Raw genomic sequence first — 12,141 nt, 5'->3', positions numbered from 1 at the left:
TGAAAGGAGAAGCTTCTCTTGATTGTCCACAAGCAGCGTTTAGCACTGCGTGATGCACTATTCCAGACACAACAGTGTACCAAAACAAAGGAGAAATTAGGGGGAAGGTTCAGGGAAGAAGGATGGGAGGGAGAGGAACATGTCATCCTTCTCAACTTATTTGACATGCTCTGCAGCATGTGATGAACAGTAAAACTTCTTATGGGTAATAAAGTTTGATAGGTTGTTGAACTGGATATCGCAGAGACGGCAGTACTTTCCGCTCCCGGAGCCGTTCACGCCTTTGTTGGCTGTGGGCGCCGTCTCCTCGCTGGGAGACTTAGAGGAAGGTGACATGTTCTCATTGGTGTCAGCCTGGTTCTCAGTGGCCCACGTAGGTGAGGGGGTGGGAGGTTGGCCGTCCGGCTGGGGCTGGTTCTCCTGCTGCGGTGGAGCCGTGCCCGAACGCTCCTCAGGCTTGTGGCCGCCATTCACGATGACCATGCCTCGGTTTTTGGGCAGAAGGGGGAGGGACTCCTTGCCGGGGTGGGGGCAGCCATTAGCAGCAGGCTGCTGGGCCTGCTCTCTGTTGGTTTCAGTCTCTCCTCCTGCACCTCCACCTCCTCCATTCACACTCTGCTCCTGTTCGCTGGCCTCTCCCTGCATCATCGCTCCCCCTGTCACGTAATCGGTTGACTTTATCCCAAAATACGGCGATATTTGCTCGGGACCTTTAGCTTTCTTAATTGCTCCGGGATAAAGGCAGTGGGGCAGAAACATATTCTTGTTGTCATCTTTTGATGGGACGAGTTGGGGCTCAGCAAAAGTCTTGAGTCCCGGCACAGGCCCCAGGTGTGGGGGGAACATGCCTCCATTCTGCACCATTACCTTCCCATTGCCATTCTTCTCACATTTCCCCGGGCTTTTACTGTAGAGGTCATCAGGATTTTTACCGCCTTCACTCTTCACATCGGGGAACATAGTTGACTCCAGGCCGCCGGTCTCATTGTTTTGTTGTGGTTGTTGTTGTTGTGTTTGTTGTTGCTGCTGCTGAGTGGAAGCAGCAGTGGCGGCGGCTGTTGCAGGGCAAAAGTTCTGTTTGTGCGCCAGGTAGTTCTCCACTTTGTTAAAACTTATTTTGCACACTGCACATTCGTGATAGTCCAACAGTCTTTTAGGGGAGCTACATGTCTTTTCAGGGAGCGGCGAACACTTTTTGCTTAGATCAATGGGAGTGTCCAGCTCCTGCTGCTCCATTGTATTGCATTTAGGAGCCAGAATAGGTTTAGTGACAGTCAGAGAGGCCTCCAGGTGTTTGGGTACCATACCTGGGAAGATGTCACAGCGAGGATGGAAGCGGTCTGCTAGACTCTCTACAGCTTCCTGTGATGTACAAGGATTCATAGGTGGAACCCCAAGGAAACCCGGCTGACCCAAAGAGCCCAAAGACCTCTGGTGGTCCTGGTCAGGGAGACACATCTCATACATCTTCCTGCGCTTACGGGTTCTCATTGTTCTTTGCATGGAGGGCACCTTGTTGGCGGACATGCGTTTCATGGGTGGGTCATGACGGGTGGCACAGTAGTACTGCTTGTGGACCATGTAGGTCTCATGACGGCTGAAGGTGATATTACAAGCGTCGCAAGTTGTCTTGTTTGGATCATTGTCACTCTCCACCAAGCCCGTGCTGGGGCTTTTCCCCTCCATCTGTTTGCCATTCAGCCTCTCCTCAGTCCCAGTTGGGGTAGAGACCTTCTTCACCTGTCCTGTTAGGTCTTTATCGGGACCTTTAGCCCCTGCATTGATCATGTCCAACACACTGGAGTTCAGACAGGCAGATTGCATGAGGTGGTTGTCGGTCTCTGCAGGGTGGCAGCTGGCCAACATGCTAACAGAACTATGGCCACTGTTGGGGCTCACTGCCTCTGGGACCTTATCTGAGAGGGCAGAGAAGTCCGGAGACTTTGCCATGTGCTGCCAGCGGCTGTTACAGTAGTGCTTTTTGTGAACCAAATAGTTGTCCAAGTTGCTGAAGGTGATATTGCATTCAAAACAGGTGGCCCCTTTGGGCATGAGGGGACTGTAGATGACAGGGGGGTAGCTGTTCCCTCCATGGCGCAGTCTCCGGTGAACTAGCTCAGACATTTTAGCCAGAATCTCAGAAGCCTGTGGGACTACTGAAATGTCTTGGGAGAAGGCAAACTGAGACAAGAAGGGGCCCATGGGAAATGTAGGCATGTTATGCTGCACGGGGGAGGAGGCCAGACGAGGGCTAGAGGGCTCAGACTTGATCCTGGTGTAAGAAAAACTGGCTTTGCTGCCTGGGTGGGCTTCTCCCTTCTGAACAGATAGCATGGGTTTCTTCTCAGCCTTGTCAGTCTCTCCATCTGTGCTGGTCTCCTTATTGAGGGCCCCTTTGGGACTTCCCAGCAGTGCATCCTTCCTGTTGGCCAGCTCAACGCGGGCCTGCTGCTGCTGCTGCTGCTGCTGCTGCTGGAGGCTTTCCTCAGACCCCCTAGGGGAATGCTCGGTGCCGTCGCCTTCCCTGTGAAGTTTGCTGCCGTGCCCATGTAAGTCCTGATGCTGTAAGAGTTCCCTGTGGCTCTGGAAGCTGATATGGCAGTGATTGCATCTGAAGGCCGCCTGTGACAGGTGAGACATGATGTGATGCTGGAATGTAATAAGAGAATCTGCTGTGTAGTTACAGATTGTGCATTTCAAGCTGGTGCCAGGAGGGAGGCTCTCTTCCATTTTGACACCTGTGAAGGAGATAAAAGGGAGAAATGCTCAGAATCTCGCCTCCCACTTCTCCTTTAGAGTTAACTGTGGAAGCCATCAAACGCTCATGCATAATGCCAAGCTTATTCCTATCCTCTTGATTTTTTTTTTTTTTTTTTGCTCAAGGATAAACTGTCAAGTGTGCTAGCTGACAGCAGGATATGTATATTTCTGAGCGGAGATGGCACTCATTTTTCCAAGCCCGTTTAAAACCGTCATTTCTTTAAAATAAACACATTTGACCTCCCATCTTTTAAATTCAAAGTAGCCATCTACAAGGATTGTAATTAAAGAATTAAAAATGTAGTTTCCTTGTGAGCTCTTTGATCCATCCATTGTGACTCACCACTGTGGGAGGTGCTCAAGTGCATCTCCAGAGCCCTGGCTCCAGAGAAGCTCTTGTTGCACTGTGGGAATGGGCAGATACTGGGGACCTGGTGGGGACTAGAGTCGTTCTCCTCCACGACCGTCTCTGGCTCCCTCTGTCGCCCACTGCAATAGTACATCAGATGGGCTTGTAGGTTCCTCTCGCTCCGAAACCAGATTCCACATGCCTTGCAGGGGAAGATGTCCTCTGAAGGGACAAGAAAGGGAACAAAGGGGACATGATATCAGCGTGTATAAAGTTCTTTCAGGTTTATGCACAAATATTAAGATAAAGAGCTTGCACACACACACACATACACACACACAAACACTTTTACAGTCCTGACTCTTAAAGCCTGTTTTAAAAGGCTTTTCCTCCAAATCCTCGGCTGCTGCATATCGCTGCATTGCTAACACTGGGTTGGTGCCCTTTCTCAAGGGCAAACAAGAACACTGGACCATCTGCTTGCAGAAGCCTCCCTGTTGAGCTGAACCCAGATAGCCCTCGCTAAATAAACAAACACAACATTTGCATGAGGCGTGTATTTTGCAATTAACACATTAGTTTGAGCCTCTGTGTGTTTACGTGAACTAAAAACTTGAAGGTCGATGGTTCTTATCTCCAGTGCAGAGATTCATCTGGGTTAATCTACGGCCAGCTGAGACGACGCTCCTTGTTAAGCAGGTGACCGGGTGCAGGCGTGTGCAGAAGCAATCGTCTATCTGTGTTTTGTTCCGGGGGGGGTGGGGGGCGGTGAACACTCACTGTTGACGATGGCGGTGGGCAGGATGGAGGCCATGGCGGCCTGCTGAGGCAGGAGCTGGATGCTGTCCAGTAGTCTGGCCGGGTACATGCCCTCGCTAAGAGACATGTGGTTCACTGCCTGCAGACGGGAGTCAAAGTCCACGGCAAACGCCACCAGCTCCTCGCCCTCCATCATGTTCTTGGTGGTGGTGCACCACAGCTGGCCCCCTGGACACACCAGAAATAGAAAGGACATTTAAACGCCTGCTGCAAGAGAGGGAAAAAAGATTTCTGCATGTACGCATTAGTAATTTGGAACTTAAATGTCAGGATGTTATGCAATATAAGGAACTAGCGCGTGCCTTGGATGGCGTGTGCGACATCACTGCGGTGGAGTCAGTGTTTCATTTCAGGTTACATAAGTGAACCGGGCTGCTGAGGATGAAAAGTGAAAAGACCGATTTTTAAAAAAAAACTGAAATATTCCAAAAGTATATGCTTTGTATGACTATAAATAAATGGGCTTACTCTTATTTAATACTAAAAGTTTAAACACTATTGAAATGATGAGGCACCATCAATAAATAACAACAGATCTGAGCATCGACACTCGATTAGAGGAGGACGCCACCAAATTTTTATAGACAATGTTCTGTAGTTCCAATGAAAACTATTCACTGACTGTAAACTGAAGACAGACAGAAGAAATCAGAGACTGTGTTCCTGGAACGATCTGCTGCTTTGTAATGCCTGGAATGTCCTTTATCCATTATTTAAGCAGGAGGCAGAAAACTGTTCTAATAAAACCAGGACTAGATATCTAAAGGTAAATAAGAAAACACATTTTGTGACTTTTTGTTTTGAACAAACCGTTTCAAAGGTTCTAGCTTTCTTCTTGCTGTCATTCAAACCTGCTTTTAGTCCGCTGATGCTCATATCCAAAAGCGAGGCAAACCTCAGCGGGGTAAACTGTAGCCTACAGTGCTGTTGTCAGCTAGAACACTGAGACAGGTCCTCCATATTATTAGATTGTTGTGTTTTGGGATTAAGCATTCCTCTGAAAATCTTCTGAACATATTCATTAAGTCAGAGAAAGGGGGACGGGGCAGGAGGAAGACAGGGGGGGTAGTGGGAGAGACTGAAGGTTTTAGCTTAGATAATATTTATCTCGGCACATGACAGGCTTTTCAGCAGCACTTCATTTTCCATTGAAGAGATTAAAGTTTTTAATGTGACTATTTACAGAAATCTGGCTGGGGAGATAACAACAAACTATGATACGCTGCTGCTAAATGGCAGAATTAGGACATTGTTTCTGAGGAAAGCTGGACAATTAATTAAAGCACGCTGTTAGCTTTTAAAGATGTGCAAACATACCGACAGAGTGCCAGACTGAGAGGGACATGTGATTTGAGCCCTGGCTGATGCGGAATAAAGAGAGTCCTGAGGAGAGGTGTGATGGCAGGGGGACGCGGCTACAAAGCCCACACACATGTAGAACACTGATTACTCATGTTTACATAAAACCAATGAATCACCAGGTTTAAAACCGGCCCGTAGACGCGGCAACGACACTCAAGTACCGCTCAGGATGAAGACAATCCACTTTTCTGTGGATTTATTAGAAATGGAAAACTAAGGATGGAAACAGAGTCGCTGTGACCACGCCACGACGGTCATGCAATATGTATAAATCATTAAGGCGCTAGAATGAATTGCCCCATTATTTCAATGCAAAATTGAATATTTCAGATTTCTCCATCGCTGTTTCGATTAAAAACCTTTCGGTCTTTTCCTACCTGCTGGTGAAAGCACTGAAAATTAGACCAGCACAAACGTGTCAAAGGAGGGAAATAGTATTAAAATATGCTATCTTTCAAAGTCCCATTTGTGTGCAGGCTCCCTCTCCATGTGTGTGTGTGTGTGTGTGTGTGTGTGTGTGTGTGTGTGTGTGTCACTGCCACTTTAAAGAGCAGTGCCTATCTGTCGGCCAATCTGCTGTGACGAGACACACACTTCAGGCCGCTCCACTTCATCGTTTTGATTCTGTCATACCACACAGTGCCTGGAGAGGCCCTTTGAATTTTTATCTCCTAATTAAAATAACAAAACTCCTCTCCACTGTCTGCCCAAGTTACCATCAAGGTAGATACAAACTGCCACTGACAATGGCGTGGAGTACATCGCAGTCACAGCCACAAAAGTTTCTCTCAGCCGAATAGATCTTTTAGTTCAGACGCACTCAGCTCACAAAGAGAATTATGAACTAGGCCCTGATGTTCTGATACAAATCAGTGTGTTTTTTTTGGGATCAATCTGCATCAAAGATGCCTTATGCGCTCCTCAGCTGAAAACGAAGTAGATTATGTGGTGTCTGATGAAAATGTTTTACTGCATTTTGACAGGGGAATATTCACTCAGATGGCATCCCTTCAGCCAACAATGCTACAGATCCATCTGTTGTGTTTCAGACTGCTGGAAGTGAGTTTTAGGACTGCGTGTCCCAGTTTTACTGAGCTGCTACAAAACACTGAGGCAGCACTTGTTATAGTCACTCAACCAAGACAAGGTAGTAAGATAGGTGTACACAGGCTGCAGGGTGAAGATTTAAACACTTACATTGTCATAAGAATTAGAAAGCATGCTGGCTCTCGATTTTTACAGACATTCTGTGGCTCATGTCGCGACAGTATAAGGGCTGCTTCATGAAATGCACCGTTATCGCATCTCCGTACAGCCTCAAACAACTTTTTCAGGTCATTCAGGTTAACTTACCAACATGTGAACATTGAATGGTTTGCACGCAGACAAATGCAAAAACAACACATGCATACCTTCAATGCATGTGCGCGCTAAACGATGCATGAAAACTATTTATGCAGACTATTATGTCGTTTTCATAAACATATGCAAGATCTATTCATCTGTCTCTTTAAGACTTGCGATGTAAAATCGCCTGAACGCAGGTGAGCCCCCCTCTGCCAACGGGGCACGATCCGTATGGATGAAAGGGAGGGAAGCAGGAGGGGTCAAGAGTTAGAGCGAAAGACCAAAAACTGTAAGTGGTGAAATTGGGGGGAAAGGCTCTAAAAAGTGCAGCCTGTGATTCGCTCTTGTTTGCCTACTGACTGTCTGCAGTGAGCTGCCTTTGTGCAGTGGCCAATGCAGTTGGAATGAAGGCTATTGTTTAAATCCTCCTGCAGAGCACCTGATAAAAGAATAAAGAACTATGACATATTCTAAAAACAATTGAGGAATTAAGGGGAGACAATAGGCCAGCTGCCTCATTAAAACAATCAAAAACGGCATCCTGTACGTAGTCCAGATAATTAAAAACCACTGCTTCCTACAGTCTCTCAGTACCATATCCACCAGCTCACTGAGGCCCTGAGACTATGGCTCTGCTGGCTAAATGCCCTCTTCCTTCTCTTCCCTTTGATTAATGCTTTATTTGAACGCATAGTTGAAGATGAACATATGAAGGAATTCATGAAACAAAAAAAAAAAAATTATAATGCAAACCCTTTTCCCCTCTCTACGTACTTATGGCTAATCAAATGTCTCAGGATGAATCGCTGGTGTGTGTCCCCTTCGCCTAAAGCTCAGGGAGATTTCAAAGTGCAGGCATCACAGGACATTTTTTAATTTTCTCACTTTAAATGACTTTATAAGAAAAACGGATGTGCGCGGTCTCTTTGTATGTATGGGGGCGGTGGGGGGTTAGGGAGAATAGCACATGAGATGCTTGAGCGGGAATGTACATTTTCTTTTGCTCCGTGCAAAACGGCTACAGGCGCCATATCTTAATGAAGCTGCAAACAAATCTCTCATGCCTTGTGCAAAAAAAAAAAAAATGCTGAGAGACAACAAAGCAGCAGAAATAACAGAAGGGCTCGGATAATTAAACTGGCCTGAAGACAGGTATTCAAATGTTGGTGTGTAAACAGCACAACTCTTTAATAGTTTAGCTGTAAAATGCGTAGTTAAACACATCAGCACTTGCCTCTCCCATCTGTCCAAACACATTACTGTTGCAGAGGCCATAACAGCACTGGAGTACAGTCCCACCGCGCCACAGCCACACATTACGGCGAGGGGTTGAATGGGGCTTCTGGGAGAGCTGACAGTGGCCCTTTGGCATTACCTGAATGCACCGCGGGGTCGTGTTTTGCCTGTAAAGCATTATGGTGTGCCTTGACAAATGAGAGAGGTAGCAAAGAGGTTTCATAGAGTTTTAAAAATCTTTAAAGAGCGAAAAGTCTCATATTTTTCTTTTGTCGTGCTTAAATTTGACTTTTCCCCCCTCTCCCTTAGTTCTCCTGTTCTGGCCCTTAAAGGTCTCGTTTCTGTCCACTCTGTGCTAACTGCTGGTCCTAATTGTGAAGTGAGACTAGTGATGCCTGAAGCCACAGCGAAGGGTTCTAATTAAAGACCTCTACTCTTCTTGTCTTCAAATCAGCTCCAAAGTCCTCCAGGTTGAACGTGAACGCGGCTCCTCGCACCTACGAATATCAAGCAGCCGCATGTCGTTAAAACCACCACGTCTTTATTCAACGAAGCTTTATCGCAGCGGGAGTAAATGGCAGCGCCACACACACACACAAAACAACTTCCCAGTCAACTTCCCCTGTCTCTTGTGAAAACATTTATCACAAATAGGGATGGGGGTGGGTAGGGGGTGGGGGGGGGGTGAATAATATCTGTATCTACACCTGACAGCAGACGGTTGTTGCGACAAACACTAAACAAACCCTCCTCATGAATAGCGGTAAATATTTGGACTGTTTCTGGATCATCAGCGTCCAACATATTAGGATGACTCATGGACGTCACGATCCCTGTCCGGGAACAGAGAGGCAGGAAGGACAACGCTGAGTTAGACCCGGGGTGGGGGGGGGACGTCATTGACGGGTCAAACAAGCTCACTATTATTGACGGTACACTAAACCAGAATTAGCTGACTCTACTGTTATTAAACACAAGCACTGACACAGATTGACTCTCTCCCTCTTTTTTTCTTCTACCCTTCACTCTCTTCCCACCGCCCACTCCTCATGTCTGGTGTCGGCCACTAGGAGGCGCTCTTCTCATGCTCAAGCTGCAGCCGGTGGGTGTTTTTGCTGTGATGATGCAGAGACGACTCAGACAAGGCAGAGCAGCACAGAATCCAGTCTGACCAATACATCCTCGCAGGTAGGTGCGGAGATCTTACTCTCATGGGAGATGTTTTTGTATCAAAAGCCATTCTTTTGACTTTATTCCGACTCCATTTATCACCTGGTAATAATACAGCTCAAACTTAGATCTGGAACTAAGATGGTTTCTTTACGTACTTGAAATATATTTGTATGTTTGATTTCTTTTGTCTGTCTTTTTTTTTTTTTTTGATAGCAACGAAGCATGCCAGAATCCTTTTGTCACTTTTTAAACGCATCTTGCGTCTCGCTCCTAAAATGAGCACATTTTCTTCTTTTCCAGGGAAATAAATATCCAGTAAATATGTGCTCTGACTTGCCTTGTCTCGCCCGACATCCAAAAAAACCCACAGATTTCCCTCTTTTTCCTTCTGCAGCATTCAGACTAATTTTAGCGTCAAGTGTTTTGTACCGAGATCTCATGGACGGCCTCGAGCGAATGGCACACAGGTCAGAATCCACAAATTAAAAAGTCCTCCCAAGGGGAGCCTCATACATGTTCTCTCAATAGCGTTACATACAGAGGCAACAAAGACATGAAAGCAGCCCAGCACACAGGACAATGTCATACAACACGCATTTATCAATTTATTAAATTTGAACGCAAAAAGGAAAACAATCAGCTCATATTGTGATTCAGCATTTTTTTTTTTTTTTTTTTTTAACTGAGTAAAAATAAAATATTTTCCTTCTGAAATTAAAAAAAAGTTTCTCTCCGGAGATGCGTGCAGCATGTTGTCGTGCTGGCAGTGGGATATTTGCCTGGTGACAGTCTTGGAATAATTTTTAGGAAGGGGAATAAATAGAAATGTGAATTAGAATCTATTCTCGCTCTATTCGAGTACAACAGCAGAGAGAGAATAATTTGATTTCTCAAAAAAAAAAGAAAAAAAAAAGTGTTTTTCCTTTTTTTAAACTGACATTCACTAAACGTGTTACTTATATTTTCTAATCAAACTATTTTGGGATTCACAGGAATGGTATTTTTTTTTCTTGATGCTCCCATATTTCATGTTCTCCCTTCAGCCTGTTGACGACATCTTAAATGTTCTGTATTCCACTGAACACGTGTGAGTTCTCTGCTGTCAGTCTGAGACAATACCATCCATAAATTTCTGCAGGGGAAAGCTGTTCTCAAACATGCCGCTGCTTCACACACACACACACACACACACACACACACACACACACACACACACACACACACACACACACACACACACACACACACACACACACACTGTCAGCTCCTCCCTGTCCGCAGTAAAGTGGAGTACACTATTAAAGGGAAGCTCTGACTGGCTGCTCTCCACTCCGCTTTATTCTATATTTGGACAGGTTTGTCCCACTGAGCTCTCTATTAGCTCTCCTTCTCTGCGGGTAGTGCTGCCTGTGTCCTGGTTGTGGCCGGTCGACATGTGTTTACTGCGGCCCCCGCTGCGGCGGCAGGCTGGTTTGGGGGGCCAGTCCTGACCGAGCCTCCCCGCTAATGGGACCGGAGGACCTCTCGTGACGGGGGCGCTGCTGTGTTTGAGCAACCGCAGCAGATCCAACCCCTCCCTCTGTTCCAGCTGCGGCCTCATGGCCCGTGTCTCCCCCTACCCATCATGCCTCAGCGGGAGCAGGTGAACGGCGGAGGGCCAAACGTCCGTGAGCTTGGTTTTTTTTCCCTGGGAGAGAAGAGCGCCATCGCCACGTGCCTCAGTGGTTCCTCCAACATGGCTCCGGCCCTACGCCACCACGGGTTGGCCGGCCAGAATGTGTTTCTGTGTGTGTGTGTGTGTGTGTGTGTGTGAGGGGGTGTGTGGTGGATGCCAGCCCTAATGCAAATGCTTTGCCGTTTAAAAAATGGGAGCCTCTCTCCTCCTCTGTTTCTCCTATTTGGAAAGGTCTATTATGGCCTTCTGGTGCTGGCACTTATTTTTTTCCTCTCCAGAAGGACAGCGAGCCAGAGAGATGCACCTGTCATCCATTTTAAAATTCCACATTATTGATCTGATCACGAGGAAAGGAATTTGTGAGGTTATGTATTTGTCTTCCTGAATATTTTTTTTTTTTTTTTTTGGATTAGTGTATTTCTGTCTTTCTTTTCTCAAACGGTTTCTGTGTCTTATTTACAAGCAGGCTAAATCAGTGCTAGCAGCACAATGACGAACATAATAAAAAAAAAAAACCACTCCGATTTACACATGCACACAAACGCAATGTCCCAGCATGCCCTCTGTCTCTGCGCTCCTGTAATTCTACATATTGGTTAAAGTATGTCCTAATTAAATTTTCTGTCCATTTGCAAGAGAAATAAATAATCTGCGGCTAAAAAGGCCTAATTACGTTTGTCACATTGTGTCTCGGTGGCGGGGACACGGAGAGCACAGCCGCTGCCCTTGCTCATTGCCATTCTGTCATCCTGGCAAGCCCCCGCGCTGCCCCAGGTATCACCACGCGGCCATCTGGAGCCGACATCTGTCTCTCTATTGATCACAAGGGTTTAGCACTTGATCAAACAGACTGCGACAGGAAATTGCTCTTTTCCCCACAGAAAAGGCCAATCGCCTGCATGAGGGTAATAGAGTGGAACTGAGATGCGGCACCAACGTGGCGGGCAGGCGGGCACGGGCACAACCAAGGCCGCGTCAGCAGCTCTGGACGTGAAAGGGACGACGCGGAAGACCAGAACCGCGTTACCAAGACCGTTTTTTTTTCCTAATCCAATGGTGGCACTTGCAGTATATTACACGGATAAAATCTTCTTGAATTCTAATTTGCAATCATGTAAATTTTTGTGTTTTCCACTCTGGTGACATCTTGAAGAATCTGCATATGTCTGCACAGGATGAGAGCATTTAAAGAGCAGAATATATCTATCAAGTCATCCAAGTAAATGTCTGCCAGCTGCCTGAAACTAATAGAAAAAAGCTGGATGCAACATGAAAAAAAAAACCCATCACAGCAGCTGTGGGATGAACATTTCTTCTTAAAAAAAATCTAAAAAACAAAACTGGAGCATTAAAACCACAGCTGGATGCTGATATATATATATATAAGTAGGGCTTTTTTTTCTTTTTGGTCAATTTTCAT

General features: G+C 46.2%; 1 protein-coding gene across 2 annotated transcripts in view; it reads right to left on the bottom strand.

Moving 5' to 3' along the window:
- Nucleotides 1–141: 141 nt before the first annotated feature.
- zfpm2a (zinc finger protein, FOG family member 2a) overlaps nucleotides 142–12,141 on the bottom strand; it is a 111,163-nt gene continuing 99,163 nt past the window's right edge. For both annotated transcript variants that reach the window (XM_068324678.1, XM_068324679.1), the window contains exons 6-8: nucleotides 3,890–4,096; nucleotides 3,104–3,331; nucleotides 142–2,738 (exon numbers count right to left, since the gene is read on the bottom strand). In XM_068324678.1, the coding sequence (XP_068180779.1) occupies nucleotides 157–2,738; nucleotides 3,104–3,331; nucleotides 3,890–4,096 (3,017 nt within the window). In that variant the 3' untranslated portion in view covers nucleotides 142–156. The remainder of the gene's footprint in view (nucleotides 2,739–3,103; nucleotides 3,332–3,889; nucleotides 4,097–12,141) is intronic.

This window comes from Antennarius striatus, chromosome 9 (assembly GCF_040054535.1).
Source record: "Antennarius striatus isolate MH-2024 chromosome 9, ASM4005453v1, whole genome shotgun sequence".
Taxonomy (NCBI): domain Eukaryota; kingdom Metazoa; phylum Chordata; class Actinopteri; order Lophiiformes; family Antennariidae; genus Antennarius; species Antennarius striatus.
This window is presented reverse-complemented; position numbering and strand designations above follow the sequence as displayed.